Source organism: Phodopus roborovskii, unplaced genomic scaffold, assembly GCF_943737965.1.
Source record: "Phodopus roborovskii unplaced genomic scaffold, PHOROB, whole genome shotgun sequence".
Taxonomy (NCBI): Eukaryota; Metazoa; Chordata; class Mammalia; order Rodentia; family Cricetidae; genus Phodopus; species Phodopus roborovskii.
In genome coordinates, this window is record NW_026126611.1 from 14,767,471 (window position 1) to 14,786,409 (window position 18,939).

At 40.6% G+C, this 18,939-nt stretch overlaps 1 protein-coding gene across 1 annotated transcript in view; it reads right to left on the reverse strand.

Moving 5' to 3' along the window:
• The window catches only part of LOC127237692 (metabotropic glutamate receptor 1), a 49,936-nt gene extending 43,279 nt beyond the window's left edge, over positions 1-6,657 (reverse strand). The window contains exons 1-2 of the mRNA XM_051206063.1: positions 6,492-6,657; positions 1,660-1,871 (exon numbers count right to left, since the gene is read on the reverse strand). Of these exons, the coding sequence (XP_051062020.1) occupies positions 1,660-1,871; positions 6,492-6,657 (378 nt within the window). The remainder of the gene's footprint in view (positions 1-1,659; positions 1,872-6,491) is intronic.
• Between the last annotated feature and the right edge of the window lie 12,282 nt (positions 6,658-18,939).

Genomic DNA, 18,939 nt, shown 5'->3' on the forward strand with positions numbered 1-18,939 from the left:
TCTAAGCACATGAGTGACCTGACTTCATAACACACTGCTGCCAAAATAACTTATTGAATGAGACAAAGGATATATATTAATCTGTTTGGGGACTGACACCCCCAATGACCTAATTAATTACTTTTCCATTGGGCCTACCTCTTAAAGGTCCTACCATCTCTCACGTGTCACACTGAATACTAAGTTGCAGCACACAAACCTTTGTGGCACACACAGACTATAATACCTACAAACTAAGGGCTTAGCCATGACCATGGTGGCCATAGTAAGAGATCATCAGCACACACCTATCTAGCTACCATGAGTATAATTAGCTTTAGTGCAACTTCTTCTGAGAAGGTACAAGATAGTTACACCTACAGCTTCATTATTTCCTCAAAGTGGCAAGAGTTACCATGAGTTTTTTCCTCCCTGACAAGCTTTCTTAGCTGCTTCATGGTCTTAGATGTTCTAAAACTTTCAGCTTTTCTAGTAGTTCATAAAAGGATTCTCAATCCTCTACAAAAAAAAAAAAAAAAAACTTAGGCTAGGTTCTGGTCCCAGGAAACTTAAGTATACTCAGTGTTCCTCAGCATCCTTTGGACCTTGCCTGTATGGCGTGGGAAGAGTCTCCTGGGAAGAGCACAGCATCATGATGACACAAGGGAGGGGTCCAGATCTTCACACAAGATCGACTCCAGCTACAGCTGTGGTGTACGACATTTACGTGGCTGCCTGTCTGCTTCTTGAGATGAATCATAGCAAATTAGAGCCAGGGAAGACCTATTAGTTTATCTGAGCTATTGTGAGCCTGCCAGCTCAACGCCCCTTCCCTATACTCTACTGCTTCCTGCAATGCCCAGTCAGAGTGTAAACAGCCTGGACCTGAAGCCATGCTTCCCAACCTTCTTCACTGACCTTTCTGCCCAGCATATCCAGCAAGAAACCTGGTATTTCATATTTATTTTCTCTAGTTTTCTGCATACAGTAATATCATGAGCTATTTCCTCTCTCTCAAAAGTCCCTGACTATAATTAAATATTGGACACTATCATTGTTCAAAAAAAATAATAATCCAGTTCAGGAGAACTCAGTAGGGAAAGGGCACTGCTAACCAAAGTGTCTGCTTTGTTTTGGTCTTCCTCTGGCCCATGATCGATTGTCATTTTAGTTCTATGTATGGCACTGGACAGCTTCTGCCTTCTTTAACCATAGCTGAAATGGTGCCACAGTGAAGTTCATTAACACATCCATCACAATCCATGCTGCGCATCAGGTCCCCAGAGCTCTCTTTCGTAATAGCTGCCACTATGACTAAGCACCATTACTGGCTTCCACACTTGTTCTTGTTTTGAATTTTAATGCTGTTATTTATCTCTTTGCTGCCTACATTGTATGTAAGTCCCAAGTTTGTCATTGCTATTAAAATAAAAACGTAACACTAATCCAATAGTTCATATAGTTCTAAGGCAAATGTCTAGAGATCTAAATATCTAATATAATCTAAATACCTATCTAAATGTCTAAAATCTTATATCCTAACGTAATAGTCACCAGTGTCTTAACCTTTCTCTCCCACACCCTTTTGGGTAGTCTTGCTTTTAACATATGTTCTTCCTACTACTGCACAGGCGGCCAACCTCCTTCCCAATAATGTCCAGGGATATAGCCGTGGCTTACCTTAATCTGACCCTTTAAGCAAGGCTCACTGCACACAGAGCGGACCATTCCACTTTTGTTCATCTGGATTTTGTAATCATCGATGTTCAGTACGCCTTCATGCCAGGTTCCCACGTGGACATAGTCATAGCGATTACCTTCAGTGTACTGCAGATTCATGATGTCATACCTACATAGAAAGTGCATACATGCCAGTCTTCCTGGGCATTTCCCTGATGGAGAAAACAAGGACACTTGTAAACAAGCAGGTTTCAGTAAAAGAAGAGAAATCTAAGTTAGGGTCATCGCACATCCCAGCACCGGTGACTGTCACGTTTATAGTTTATTCTGAATATTTCTTTTCAGAGAATATCTATATACCATCAATTTCTGCTAAAGAATATATTGCTCTTGAAGTTTTTCTCTATTTATACTCCAAAGGGTAATGATATATGTGTTTAATTGATCAACTCCTTAAACCCATGTGGTACACTTTGAACAAGTAACAATTCATGAGAACATTAATTTCCAAGTTAGATTAATTTTATTTCATATTCCCCTTTTATACTAAGTTACAATTTTCAGTTATAATTTTCATTACAATGAACTTTTAAGGGGGAAGTGGAGGTATTGCACGGCAAGGAACCTGAAAAGGGCACCTTTAGTTAGTAAAGAGGTTAAGGATTTAACGTATGTGTTAGTGAGTAGTTGTATTAAATGTGTGTATTTGCTGCATTTGTGTGTGGTACACACACATGAATTATGAATGACAGCCATGTGTACTTGTGGAGTCTGGAATATGACATTTGCCATCTTCTTTCATTCTCTATCTTGCTGCCTAGTGGCAGGGTCTCTCATTGAACCAGAAGCTCATGATTTTAGCTATGTTGGTCGGCCAGTGAGCTTCTGAGGTCTTCCTGTTTCTAATACCCCGTGCTGGGACTACAATATGAGTAATTGTTCCTGGTGTTTTATATGTGTGCTAGGGATTTAACACACAGGTTTTCTTTCTTATCAAGCAAGCACTCTTACCCATAGAGCCATTTTGCCAGCCAATTTATTATTTTGTACATTGACATTCAAATGGATCTCTACCTGATTGAGACAAACATTTGTCAAACTGAACATATGGTGTCAGCTAAGTTATCTCAGCAGAAAACCTGAAAACTTCCTCTAGTGAGGGTGGCACTGTGTACCTACTTTTTTTTTTTCCTGTTTTCTTTTTCCCTTCAAGAAATATTTACTGTAATCAAAGTGTCTTCTGGGAGCCAGAAAATATTTTTCCCCAGGGCTACTATGGCAGAATACGATGGATAGAACAGAGGACTTGTCATCGGGATCAGGCTAGAGCCTCATCTCACATTTTAACAGCAAGCAGTACTACTCAGAAACTGTCACTAATCTCTGCAGCTTTCTTAGGGCTCTTATATGGATTTGAGAACCTAAGACATGTCAGAAGCTACTTTATATTTCAGGAACGTGCATAGGTCCTATATCTCAATGTCTACATCTCCCCTATTTATGTGCTAAGACCCTTACTCCAAAGCGATTGGGCAGTGACAGGCTCATGAGGAGGGAACCCCTCAGGGTTGAGATTCTTGCCTCTGCAAAATCAGTTGGAGAAACCTCTCTTGCCTTTCTAGTCCATTTGAAACCATTACAAGGGGCCATCCATGAGTCAGAAATCAGGCCCTTGTCAGACACCAAACCTGCTGGTGCCTTGATCTTAGGTGTCCAGAACCAGGCATCTACTATTCATAAACCACAGGGCAGATGGTACCTTATACAGCCCTAAAGGTAAGACTCAGTATGCATTTGGAGCATTGCTTAAGACCATTCATAGTTCTATTTCTAGGAACTTGTTAATATACTTAATATACTGGCTAACTCTATTACATTAAAAAAAAAAACAAGAACAAAAACAAAACACACCCTTGGGAAGACATTGCTGTTGGCATAGCCATTCATTTCTGACAATTCTCTAGAGGTCTTCCTTTTTTTCCTACTAGAACACACAGTAGTTTACTTACGCTCTATGCAGAGGGACTGTTGTCTGCTGAGCTCTGCACTGTCCTTAACCTCCTGGACTAGAATATGAGTCATCGTGTCTCCCTCTCCTTATGCTTAACCAAAGGAACTAGATGGACATTAACCTCTTCCTGAGCAGTCTTCTATCCCGCCCTACCTCCTTGCCCCTACTTTTTTCATTCCAGAATTCTTTTGTCTTTGACCTAGTCAGGTCCAATCTCCTTTTCAGTACTCTGGACAGCTACTGACTATTAGCCTGTGTTGTCTCCCATTTGGCTATACCTGGCCCCACTTCCTTATCCAGACAGTAACTATCCACTTACTGGCATTGCTCTGCCAGTTCTTAATGTGCAAATGTGCCCTGTCCCCCACAGGGTAACTCAAGGCTTCTCCACATTCAGATTCTAACTAACAGTTTCTACAAATAGCAGCTTCTTGAAAGAAAAGCAACTTATGGAAAATAAAGAAACTTTCCCCTTGCCCAGTGGGGAAAACTTACAGAGTGTGTCTGGAGCTCATTATTTATCTTTTCTGCTCTGGCTTTTGATTAATACTTATGATTCCCCCTTGTTACTGAGGCTTACCAGAATATTTCGAAGTAGCTCCGAGTTGGAGTTAAATGGCTATTAATTGTGAGCTCGTAGCTCATACTCATCTAAGGGTCAATGAATGATCTATACCTGAACACAGGCAATGAAACTTGTGACTGTTCAATAGGAGCCTTTCCATTTCCCCCATTAATTTCTGCACTTCAGTCCATATTAGGAAGTGACAATTCCTCATGCGCTTAACGATGGCCTTGCAAGCTGCCAGCTTAAACCACTTTCTCCTTGTAAATCACTTCCTGAAACTCTTATTAGCACCTCCTTGTTCATGCTTTCATAAAGAAATCAGTTCACACTTCATTAGCATTTGGAAACCGCAATCTCGCAATAGTTTCTTATGAAAACACTTTTTTTTTTTTTTTTTTTTTTTTTTTTTTACAAAAAGTTCCAAATGCTGGAGGGAAAACAACAACAACAAAACTACTTAAATATCAAGGGAAGAATCCAGGCTTATGGAAGAACAGAGTTCCCAGCACTGGCATCTAAATAATAAGCACAGCCCCACCCCACCCCTTTATCCCCAGGGTTCCTTCTGGTATGTTCTTTCACTTTATTTGGAGGGGAGAAAAGATCCCTGAAAAGGAATCTGGGAAAGACTTGGAAGTTTAACGTGCAATTAAAGATGGAAGACATGGAAGCTGAGTTGCTTTCTTGTGACCTGGATGACTTAGAGTGTGGTAATCCAGCCCTGTGGTAATTAAACACTGTAAATTTCACATGCGATTTGGAGTTCTGTTGTTGCTATTATTATTATTATTATTATTATTATTATTATTATTTTGCTGTTCGGAATCATGGAGGAGGGTTTACAGTGAAGTCTGACCTCTACTAAGCCTCATTTTCAGTGGATTCAGGCTTATAACAGTGGGGTTAGATGGGTGGACCACCTCCTCTTCTGAATCTCAAACCTTTGTTCCTCCTGTACAATGCCCTAAGGTACTTAGAGCTCCACATTCCCAGGCCCTGAAGCATCCATCCTACTCCATTCTAAGCTAGCGTCATCTCTCCCACCTAACCAGCATCTTGGAAGGAATGCTGTAATACACGTTTTAATTGTTGACAAAGACATACCATTTATCCTGTATTGGGTTGTATTGGATTTTTACAGATTTCACTTAGCCCACATGGGGGATTTCCCCTCAGGTAGAACTTGACACCTCTATGCAAAGTCTCTCACAGTGCTCCCTTGTGATACAATGAAAGCTCCCAGTAAATTAGCCTAATTTTAGGATTAGATAAAAAGCAGCTTGGTGTGGCCAGGCAATGGCAAACCCCAGGATCAGATCACACTGCCTCCTCCACTTGCTCTGTGTGTGACTCTTAGTGACAGGCTTACTTTGACACTCATTACATGTCAGAAAAGGAAATCAATGCACCAAGAGTTGTAAGACTTAAATCATTTGATGTTTCAACTTAGCATAGAAAATGTTACCCCTGGGAATCTCTGAGTCTATAAAACCACACCCCGGAAGATAGCAGGACCTATATGATGGGCTCACTGTGTCATCTATAGGCTCATCTACAGGGCTTTTTGACTTCCTGTTATAGATTTCAGTTTCCCGCCATTCTTATTATCTCTTTCCTAGGAAAATGCATATGAATTAATACAACTAATATTGACATGGAGCACATTTGCTATGTACCAGCTAGGTATGAGCTCACTGATGGCATCGAAACAAATGTTGTAGAACAGATTGTGTGTAAAATGACTCAAAGGAAAATTATATATGTAACTTCCTTTTCTGTTTGCTTTTTTTTTGGGGGGGAGCCACTCAACCAAACTTCCGTCCCCAAATTCCAAGTCCTTCTTTTGAGAGATAAGGATGTGCATGCAGGGTTTGCTTCCTGTCACATAGTATTAACCAGGTGTAATATGGATACTATTGCATGGGTAGAATAGCACTGTGTCTATCAGTTATGAATGGTGCTGGCTGGTCTAGGCAGTGGGTGCTATGTCCTACTATACAAGTGTAATGCTCTTAGGAGGTCTCAGGAATCCTGAGGGAAAAACCAGGTGATTTCTTGGTGTGAGGGTGTAGCTAGCAGGGTGCAAGAATCTTAGAATTAAACATGAAATATTTTAATTTTCAAAAGAGGTGTGGTCTTAGCTTCATCCATATTTTTTATCTGTTTAGGTGAGTTTATCTTCAACATTCCCAAACTATGGGACTCCAGTTGCCATTGTCTAGCTCAGGGGTCATGGGGATACAGATCCTTTACCTTCCAGGAGCATCCCCCTCTCATCGAACCACACCTCCTCTCCAGATACTCCAACAAAGGATGATCTAATGAGGAAATCCAGGAGCTTCCTGCCATCAATGGGCTTCATGGCATCACACTGGCCCACATGGCCAGGACATAGAGCATGGTCATGTTCTGAGCCCATGGGCCATGGCGTAGATGGCGTTGATGACAAACCCCATTTTACTGTCCTGGACATAGTTTTCTTCTAAGCTTTATTCCCTGTAACAATAAAACAGATCACTGCCAGGTCGAAGCATAAATGAATAAAACAGGCTACACACTAGTGTCCAGTGAAATCAGACTACACACCCAAGTTCAATGCAAATTAGGGATGATCACCAATACTCAGGAAAATGGGCTGCACACTGTGTCCAGTGCAAATCATGGCTACACACCTAAAGTTCAATGTAAATCAGGGCTACACACTCAGTGTCCAGTGCAAATCAGGGCTGCACACTCAGTGTCCAGTGCAAATCAGGGCTACACAACCAAAGTTCAATGCAAATCAGGGATGATCACCAACTCAGGAAAAATCAGGGCTGCACACTCTGTGTCCAGTGCAAATCAGGGCTACACACCCAAAGTTCAATGCAAATCAGAGCTGATCACCCAATACCAGGACAAATCAGGGCTACACACCCAGTTCAATGCAAATCAGAGCTGATCACCCAATACTCAGGACAAATCAGGCTACACACTCAGTGTGAGCGCAAAATGGGGCTACACACCTAAAGTTCAGTGCAAATCAGGGCTGCACACTCAGTGTCCGTGCAAATCAGGGCTACATAACCAAAGTTCAATGCAAATCAAGGATGATCACCAATACTCAAGAAAATCAGGCTGCACACTCGGTGACCAGGGCAAATCATGGCTACACACCTAAATTCAGTGCAAATCATGGCTACACACTCAGTGTCCAGTGAAATCAGGGCTGCACACTCAGTGTCCAGTGCAAATCAGGGCTACACACCCAAAGTTCAATGCAAATCAGAGCTGATCACCAATACTCAGGAAAATTAGGGCTGCACACTCAGTGTCCAGTGCAAAATGAGGCTGGCTACCATTTGCACTACCATTCATACTCAGTATGAATCAAAGCTATAGAAACTGAGACACTGAAAGGATCATGATGTTGGCACAAAGCAAAGCCCACTTTGTACTTTGACCAACTGTACCACATTCTGTCTGGAAACAGCGTGTTTTCCCTTCCCCCCCTCTTTGTTCAGGAACTATTTTATGAGTTATGGCACAAACAGCATAGAGGAGGAAATAAAGAATTTTCATATAAGTAAATCATCCATCAAGGAGCAATGGAAAGACTTCTTCCCCCCTTCCCTTTTGAGGTACTTATATGCAAACCTCTCCATCTCATGGAACAGGAAAATTATTTTTGCATCTGTTATGACGATCTGTAATTCATGGTAATTCTGCTTGTACAATGTCAAGTCTCTGGTGGTTTGTTTTTGTGACTGTTCTTAGATTGTGGTATCTAGGAACGTAAAAACCAGGGTTGGAAGAATTATGTTTAAAATGCGTTTGTCAATCAGCAGACACTTGGAAGTATTTCATGGTGGAAAAGTCATACTCTACAACAAATTTATTCCTGTTTACTTGTGAATCACAAGCTTTGTTACTTGAAATCCCTGCATTCCTTTCTACCCTTGTTAGAGGTGAGTAAAACTTCCCCAACATCCAGCTAGTTTCATAGTAACTGTAGCATGAGATCTGACGTCCATATTGGAAATTTCTGCTTTAGCACATGGATATGCATGACAAGTTTAGAGTCCTTTGGGCTTTGGGAAAGAAAAGTAACACTTTTGGAAAACAAAGTTGATGACTATATCACTATTTATAAAGTCCAGATTAGAGCCTCAGGAGCATAAGGAACTTTGATTTGGATGTTGAACTTGAGTAAAAATAGAAATTCCTGGAGTTCTATTTAAAGAATGGTCTATTTAGATGAAGTTGAAAATTAAGACAGACACTTGTGTATCATTTCCCAAGAGTGAGGTGCAAATGATGGAATGAACCAAAATCCATCTTCCAAATGCCTGAGTGGTCCATGTTAGGAGTGGAATTTGCTTAAGTACTATTTGTCACACTGTTAGAAAAGGTTCCAAGAGGAAACTAAGAGTAAGTCAGGTCAAGAGGGCACTGGAAAATCAAACCACACAGAATGAGTGCACAGCATTGAACTAGGCAGAAAATACAGACGCTCCCACAAAACTTGCTAAGTCATTGAAATAAGGTGACTAAGTCCCTTGGTATCTTCACTAAACTCTGTCTCTAACCCAGTGGCTGTCTAGTGGTTCATCATTCATCAGCACCAAGACAGAATCTATTCTTGGATGTCTGTAAAATCAGTGCTGTCCTCTTTTGAACCTTATTTAGGCGATCATATAACTTATCCAAATGGGTCATTTCTTTTCAGGATGAAAGTAAATGGGAATCATAATTTTTCCAGAATGCAAGTGAGAAGAAGGCAGGCTAGGGAAGTCTGATAATTTGAACCAGAGGCTATGACCTCCAACTAAACTTACTTAACAATATAATATGGACAGGCTTTTTGTATATACAAAGGTAAATATAAATATTTGCAAATGTATCTACAGAAAGTAGAATGCTTTTATTAGTTTTAACTAATGTTAGATTCAACTTCATTTTAATGACAAGTCATAATGTGCATTGCTACCAACCTTGAGTCTATGTTATAACCCAGTAAATGAGATTCTTCCATATAGACACTAACCTCCCACTTTAGGTGAGGAAAGAATAGGGTATAATATGGGTCCAAATGTCTCTCCTCTTTCAATGGTGCTCAGCAGCTACATGGCAGATACAAGACTTTACATAGGAGGCAGAGGCAGTGGGTATTGAGCTGCGCACCAAAATCTTTCTTTAGGCCCAGTTTAGTGTGTCCCCCCTTGGATTATTCCAGATGTACACAGATGCCCTACAAGTGAGAAGTCCTGGCTGCAATTCATCAGCATAATCATGACAGAGAAACCCAGCCTGCCATTAGTTGGCATAGAGAGCTCTAGAAACCTTGGCAATGTGTCTAAGCAATGCTCTAGAAGATAAATCTTTTATGCTCTTTCTAAATTAAACTTGACAGCCCACAGATCTCCCTATCCTCGTAGTCCACGGCCTCTGTATGTAAAGGGGCAGCCATAATGAGAACTTTTTTAGCTACTAACCCAGGCTCACCCTATTGTGCTCCACTATGGTGGACATTAACTATTCACAACTGCCTCAGGTCATATTGCAAAGATGTATCATATGTCTGTCTGTCTGTCTGTCTGTCTGTCTATCTGTCTCCCTAGCCATCCACCCACTTACTTACCTACGTAACTAGGCATTGTAGAGTGTGTTTGTCCGTTTTCCATGTCCCCCAAAGATCATATATTTTCAGAAAACAGGGAATTAAGAATCAAAACTAATAAGATTGTCCTTTAGTGAGAAGGTAAAGCAATTCCATTCCCTGGGATTGATTGCCTTTTCCTAACACTAGTCTCACCGTTATTTGTGAGAAGTTGATTGCATGTTCCTTTCTGTGGTGCACCAATTGTTATAGACTACTAGGGGGTCATTAAACCATCACCTTTAAAAATATACTAAATTGAGTCAACCAATTGAGGTTCGCCGGTGTTTGTTTACCTTCTAATTACCTGCCTGCTGAGGATTAGCAAATAGCTTCCTAGTTCTAAACAGCAATCTTGTTCTTGTTGCTGACGTATAACAAACACTTAAAATGCTCCTTGAGTCAGTGGCACAACAGGCTCCCCCGGGCTTGCTTTGGATTCTGTTTGAAGCCTCTGAAATCAGGGCGCTCTGGTGTGCTTGGGCAAATAACCAGCGGTTTCATCATTGATCTTCAGGTTGGCTATCCAGCACAACTGTATCATGAAAGGGACTCCAGACTAGGCACCCACACAGCTGGATTAGAGGCAGCCTTCCCCACTGCCCATAATCAACACCCCAATAAGCCATAAAACTTGGCTTAGCTTCCAAACTGTAAAATAGCACAGGTAAGTTAGATAATCTTGCTGAGTCTCCGTCTGCCTTTTAACCCCTCTAGCCTGCTCCTCCCCCTCCAATTACTGGTCCTTGTGGTTGGTAGAGACTTCTCACCTATGTTATTTTTTCCCCTCTTGCAGGAGAAGACGAAAACACAGGGAAGTCAAACTGTGCCAGAAGAGTTGCCTTCCTTCACCTTGCACACCTCCCCGATGACACTTGCTCTTTCACCTTCACCTCTCACCTCTCATGATGTGCAGAGAATCTTTAAGGGGGCCTGCTGCTTCTCTTGATTGAGATCTCAGCATTTCACCCAAACATATTGTTGGTTCTTAGGCCCATAGATTGAAAAACTGTGGTCTGTGGTTTTCAAGTTGTGACCGAGACTGGACAGGTTGGTCTGTCCAATTAGGGTCAATGATTGTAATGACTCTAGGGTCAATGTTTAAAAGTTATTTGTGGGTAGGCATATAACTAACACAGGCCTCCATCCACTTCTTTTGTTGTTATTGATGGTGGTTTTCTTAACTCTTCAAAACTTTTTAGATATACATGGTAGTCACACCTATAACTTAGAGTTTGGAGGCTGATGCAGGACCACATACTGTCCAGGCCCAGCTGGACTACATAATAAGTTCCAGGCCAGATTGGTGTTAGATCATGAATCCCTGACTCATAAACAAAACTCAAAATTTCTCATGGGAATGGCCTCACCTACAGTAAAATGCTGAAGTCTCTACTATGCAGATAAATGAATTTTCATATATGTATATATCTATGTAACTGCCATAAGATATCAACACAGGGCATTTTCAGAAGATATATATATTTAGGACTGCGTCAAGGTATCACCAATGTTCCATCCCTTTGATGGTGTAGGTCCCAAGTATTTGACTTCTGGTTTCACTCAATTGGCAAACTTTTCATTTGTAAAATTCTGTTCCTCTTTAGTGTACAAATATACAATTGACATTTGCATAGCAGTCCTGAATATCCTCGAAGCTGAATAATTTCAGTTACTTGTTTAACTTTGAGATAGGCTTTCGACTTTGAACAAATGATCTCACCTGACTTCTCCAGCACTGAGATCAGCGTGAACATCAATTTGATTGGCTGAACTTACTTATTAATTCTACTTTTATACAGTTTTTAAAAGAATCTGTAAACTAATATCATTTATAGAACTGATGTTTAACCAGTCTACTCCAGTCTAGTTGTTTGTCAGAATACTGGGGAAGGACAACCATTAGTGAGCCTTCTAAAATCCCATTAGTGAAATGTCCAATAACCCATGACCAGCAAGGACATGAATCGTGTACATCTGAAGTTATTTCCTGCCAAATAGCACTGTGCATGTGCGAGAGTCCTCTCCCTGTAACTGATGAGGCTGTATTACAAAGAGTATGATATTTGTAGCAAAAAATACAAAAAAAAAATCATTAATTGAATTTTGTGTATTTTAAAATAATACTGACCTACTTTAAGTGTCCTAGTTGCAAAATATAGACAATGTATTGAAATACTAGTTACATTTAAATCAACTTTGTTGGTGTCCTAACTTTCCATTTTATTAACCCATCCTCACCAGATGCCTATAAGCTTGACTCTTTAAAATCTAGGTCCTTGGCACCAACTTCAGATAAAAAAAAAAAAAAAAAAATGTGAATACAATAAGTAATATGGTACCCTCATAAAACAGGAGAATTCTGGGAACTATTATTGACTACGTTTCTCCTTGGGGGAGGGGGAACCAGTGTCTTTGGCATTTGTCTCTCCACATCTTCATTTTCTTTGACAACATTATATATTCAATACACTATTTGATACAGTGTCATTTAGATTGAAATAGAAAGGTCAATGATTATTTTCTATTGTTAATGAATCAAGCGAAGAGGATGGCATTCAGGTTCCTACGCTGGCAAAAAAAAGATTTATTTGAAGGAAGATTAATCAGGCCATTTTTAAAAATACCGACTTCCAAGTATACAGTGCTCCCAATTTGGCTTAAAGGCTTAGGCAGCTAAATTTTCTATATACCTTCCCAGAGAGAATTTAGTGATAAGATTCAGAATAGATTGGTTCCTTCTATGTTCAAGTGTAAGAGCCTAAGACTTCATATATCTCCCTGATTATACATTCTTCTCATCCCATAAGGATTCTCTCTGCTAATATTAAAAAAAAAAAGACCCTCCCCTTATCTTCTCTGTCTTTGTATTAAAATGTAAAATGAAGTGCTATGGGATCAGAGAGAAGAAAAGGAGGTCATTTAGTTGAGTCTATGCTATCACTACTATTGTTAAAGGAAATCCTAATGCCCAATCCCACCTGTGCCTCACAAGGGAACACTCTAAGCACATCCTTGCAATCGTATTGAGACAGAAACTTCCCACTACATGACACGTAAATAGCAGGCCTTACAGGTTGAAGTTAATATATGGTAAGCCCCACCCTCTGGACAACATTAATACATTAGTCAATTCATATTTTGAAAAATTACGGTGCGTGGGAATAACAAGTAAGGACAATTGCCGGTGTGTTTAAGTATCCTGAGGATCAGCTAGTAGCATTCAGCTGAACTGTTGGATTCCTTGCCTCCTCTCTAGAGAGAGAAAACAGGGTGGCTTGCTGTGCCTTTGCTTATTATCGATAGGGCAGAGAACAGCAAATCATTTGCAAACCACACTCCCCCCAGAGTACAATCTTTGCAGATTTGCAGTAAATACTTGGCAGCTTGCTGTAGATGGAGTATATTGCAGAGATCTATCAGCTTTTTGCTGAGTGTGGGAAGTCTGTCTGCTGTTAAAATACACCAGGAACCATCTCCTTTCATCAACAACCTGCTGCTCTGCAACCATTTAAAGTGTGTTCCTCTTGATCTCTCCTCCTATGTTCCAAGGAAACAGGTCTACGCATCTAGCACCACTTCTATTTCTTTATGGGTGATGGGGAGTCTTTATGCATGGGGAGTCTATGGTTTAATGCTCTGACTTTTTCTCTGATGTTCCATGAGCAGGTTGTTCCTTATGAGTCACCCTACTTTCACACTTCAGTGACTTAGACTGAGTGGCTTAAACAGAGTAGCTTTGGCTGAAACCTAAGCACTGTGGGTTAGAACTCTACTCATTTATGACTGCTTTCCTTATGGTTTAACAAAGCTGTTCTGGTAACCAGCTTAGAGTCATGTTTACTATAAAAACACAAAGAGCAATTCAATATGACATTGGCATTCTAAATTCAGTTTGGTGATGGGATTTTGACCAGTACAATATAGTATTTATAAGCCAACCAATCTATATACATAAAAATACAATTTGAGACATTGTAACACATTTCATATTCTTTAGGTTTATTTCTGTGATTTAGAAAGTCATCTTGGTGAAAACGGTAGCACAGGAGGCTGCCATTCACTGGAAAGACTTTGATGTTTAAACACAGGACATGTGGTTTATAATATGCTAAGGCATCTGGGAATGAGCTATGCTGTGACTTTTAACTTCAGATCGATTGCCACAGGAGACTATTTGTTGATATTTTACATGAATATTGTAATGGATTTATCAGTCTATGTAAACTATGACACAACCTTTGTCCCCATATCACAACTCTTGAGATTTCATGAAAGCCATGTTCCTTTTTCTGTGATGTCTCCCAACAGCATGTCTTGAACAAATCAAATTTGGGATTCCCAAGGGCATAATAAAATCACATTGCTAGTACGATTTGGCCAATAAGTGTCACAGAAATGTAAAAAGTAGCTTCTAAAATCAATATTGTCAAGAACACATAGATGAAGAGCTGTTAGCCAGAAACTATCAATAAAACGCATGCAAGGCCTAGACCCTATGCAAATCCACTTTGATGTAACAACCACTCAGCTCAGGCTGTGAGAAAATATTTACAGAAACATGTAAGCCAAATATAATTCTGCCCTAAGAAGGATCACCTTCTGAGGTCACAGGGCTGATCCAAATCTGCTCAAATTATACTCAGAAATGGATTGTAAGCATAATTCTACTCTAGTAGAAGGAAATTGCTTCGTCGGACATGCATTAACAAATCTGAAATAGCTGCTCATGGGTATAACAATAAGCAAAACAAATAAATAAATCAATGGCAAATGGTATAAGTAGGGTATATCACTGGTGTGAATACGAGATTGTAGAAAAGGAAAAATAAAGTTATTATAAGCCATTCAATATGAGAACAAACCTGGAGATGTCAGCATGAATTTACCAAAAGCTAATGAATTTATGTAGAAATACCTATATATGTGGTTTTAAATACTTTAAAAACTTTATGTATATGCTCCTGTGTGTTGTTGTGTCTGTGTCTGTGTGTGTGTGTGTGTATTTGTGTGTGTATGTGTGTGTGTATGTGTGTGTATTTGTATTTGTGTGTATGTGTATATGTGTATGTGTGTGTAAGTGTGTGTGTATGTGTATGTGTGTATGTGTATGTGTAAGTGTGTGTGTGTGTGTATGTGCATGTGTGTATGTGTGTATGTGTGTGTGTATGTGTGTGAGTGTGTGTGTATGTGTGTGCTCAGTGTGTGAGTGTATGTGTATGTGTGTGTGTGTGTGTATGTATGTATGTGTATGTGTATGTGTATGTGTATGTGTATGTGTATGTGTATGTGTATGGTAACTGTCTGCAGAAATCAGAAGAGGATGTCCCATCCCCAGACCTGACCATGCAGTTGATTGTGGGCTATCTGATATAAGTGCTGGGAACCAAAGCCTATTCCTCTGCAAAAGCAACAGCAAGCACTCAACCACTGAGCCCTATGTGTGGCTTCATGCATGTACATTTCCTATTTATGCACACTAAAAAAAAAACACCTAAATTTCACACACACCCAGCAATCAGGTCTTGGTTTCTAATATAACACACACACACACACACACACACACACACACACACACACACACCAGCAGCAGCACTCTCTTTGGAAGAGATAATCAATTAATGATTTAGAGGTGGGACTGGGGGATTACTCAGTGGTTAAGAGCAGGGTCAGTTTCTTCCAGAGGACCCTTGAGTCCCGACATTCAAGTCATGCCTCACAATCCTCTGTAACTCAAGTTCTATGACATCCAACACTCTTTCCACAGGCATCAGGCATACATATGGAACATAGACATATGTGCAGAGAAAACACAAATATGTGTAAAAGAAAAACAAACATAAAGCTTTAAGTACTTTTTAAAAGAGTTATATGGATAGGACAAATACGCTGCAAGCCTGGGGATTTTATGTGTCTTCCAAAAGTGAAAAGAAAATATTCTCAAAACTACAATGAAGTCAAGTAAGAGACTTCCCGTGGCCAAAGCCAAAGCAATGTGGACAATCAAATCAACGGTTGAGTATGGGAATATGATCGAAGACATAACTGATCACACTAATCGAGTATAAGTGGGGAGAAATAAAAATTAGTGAGGAGAAAATACAACTCTTCCAAACAAGACCAATGCAAATATGTGGATAGCTACTTTGCCTTTAGCCAGACACAATGTGACTCTCCCCACCCTCTGGTGTTCATGAAGCTAGTGGCCTGCTTCCAAAGGTTACAGCATAAGAAAGGCTGTAAAGGTAAGTGGTCCACAGTAGAGAGGCTTATGCAATCACACCCTTTACCCATGTCAGTGCTAACCCAGTATGTACTAGACTCTCGCGAAGGGGTTGTTTGTTTGTTGTTGTTTCCTACCAGTCACAGAGTGGTATACGCTATATATTAGCTTAAGCCCAACTGCTACTCCTAAAAACTGTCAAGGTCATTATACAAAAGGACATTTGAGGGCTGTCACAACCTTATGGAACTCAAAAGACAGGGGCAAGAAAAGATGAGTTATAATATCTTCAATAAAAATCTGAGGGGGGAGAGAAAGGAAAAGTTGGCAAAATCTAAGGTTTGATATTTAATTAATAATGCATCCATGTTGGTTCTTAACTGTGGCCAATGTTAGGCTGCGTTATAAGATGTTATGATAGCAATAGAGAAAGGTGGATGCTCCGCCTCCATGAGCCAATCACACTTTTCCTCACAGCTTTTCAAGTAGCTTTTTCTTAAGAGCCCAAGAATTAGCATCATATCTCAATTTAGCATCAGGTAATAAGAGATAGCATCCTCAAATGCTCTTGTGACAGGGATTTAAGTGGTTTAAAAAAATATCTAAGTCACCTCACAAGGACTGATGGAATGAATGATATTGGCATACCCAGCCCCCCCTGCCCCACCCTGCCCAAGTTCTTACCCCAGTCAACCTTTCAGTGTTTCCTTATAGGACCACTGTTCACCAGGCACCCCCAAAGGCCACACTAGGGTTGGGATTCAGGGAGGTGATCATCATTGTCTGTCCTGGCCTCTTATTCCAGATCTCACCAGATGCCTTAATCTTGGTCTGGCTGAAGCCCCTTCCTTCACCCCCATTTCCACGCCCTGGGGACTCAGCCTCTGGTGCAGACCCAGGGTTCCTCTCATTCTTTCCTGCGGCCACTGTCATCCTTGCCTTCTAACCTGTCTATGTTCCTCGGTGACACCAGGTGACCCACTTAAGTACCCTGTACCAAGTGACCTCACAGAGGCTACACCTCATCTGGGACCCAGCCCAATAGCAAGCAAGCAAGCAAGCAAGCAAGCAAGCAAGCAAGAAATCTGACTCGATAAAGATGAGAGACCAGATATCTATGTCAAGAAACACTTATATATCACAACCCCGATGCCTGGATCCAAAATGCAAAAGCATAGATGTGAATAGAATGGCAAAATATCTCCTGCAAAAGCCATCATTCCTATTGCCATGGGCCCCGAGAAAAGCAAAGTAGCTGAAGCACAAGACAGGAATGGATGGAATTACTTCCCCTACGCATAATGATGAAAAAATCAGAGGTCACTGGGTCACAATAACCCAATAGTAGTAGTTGTTACATTAATGGTCATTGTCTGACTGTAGAACTAACTGTCCAATCTAAGTACCATGTTCCTCTCTCTCTCTCTCCTGTCTGGTTGCTGCTACAGAGTAACATTACACTTGGCAGTAACTAGAAAGAGGTGACATCTGGTCACCGTAGTGATAAACAAGTGGTTGGAGTACAAATGAAGCCTTGTCCTGTCTTTTAGACAATCTGAAACTTAAAAGACCTCTATACATTTTATCCCAAGATGAGGTTATCATGATTTGCCTCAATGATATGTCTGTGAGAAATAAGACTATTTTCACGTGCTTTGTGGGAATGCTATTTCTGAAAATGCCCTGTGATTAAGGGTTCAGGCATTATGCTGGCCTGTCCCATCACCTGGCAGAATGCATTCAGACAGTACTCTTCTCCACAACTGTGCAAGCTCAGTATTGTCAGAGCACAGCCCAAAAATGGAGTCACATGAGGGAAATTCTGAATGCTATGTAAGAAAACAAGACGTGAATCTTGTGACCTCAGTTTCTTAAGAACCCAGGCTTGTTCTCAACCCAAGCCCCTTCCCTCAAGGGTAACAGACAGGGCATGAGTTTACCTCAACTCTTGTTATTCACACGCCTATGGAAAGCCATTTTTTTTTGTCACGTGTGGCTTGTCCCTGTGATTACACATTTTACGCATGTGATTCTCCTAACCCTCAGAGTGTAAATTGTCTGTTGCTCTAAATAAAGTTGGCTGGTGAATGAGAAAAAGAAAGGAAAAAGTAAGCTGACCATTAAACTTCAAAACCAAGAAATGAAGATGGGTGATAACAAAGTGAGTGGTGAACCAACAAACACAAACAGAGAATCATCACCCTAGTTCCAGGTGTGGATTGCACCGATAACATAACTCTCTTGCCATGAATGTGTTCCCGCATATGACTTGAGTTAAACAACTGTGTGCATGTATTGGAGGCACTGGTATAGTTTGGGGATTTGATGCTTCGCAGTATCCTCTAAGTGACCTTACAAAGGAAAGGAAACCCTCATTAACAAAGACACGCTGAGCTGTCTAAACACTGTGGCTGAGGTTGGAGGAAAAGGCTTTGCAAAGCCCCACTTCCCGGATTTCTCATTACATAATTACAAACTAAAGCGCAGGAAGCAGAGATGACTTGCATCCTCAGCTGTCAACAATAAGGGCTTTACAGAATTAATTTGCACCATGGCGTGTGTACTCTGTCTTCAGGAATATTTGCGATAGGAAAAGCAGAGAAAAGGGTGGCCAGTACGACAGTGCCACACTGATCAACAACGGACAGGGTTTCACTAGCAGTGAGGTCAATAGAAAAACCATTAAAAGCCTCTTCTCTAAGGACAAACCTGGCATCGATTTCCCAGCTTTGCCCTGGAAAAGCTCACAGAACCTGTAACATGAAAGCTGCAAAAAATTCCTTCGGTCTTACCTACTTAGAGAAATTTGACAATAACCAGGCATGCTTGTGACTGCTCCT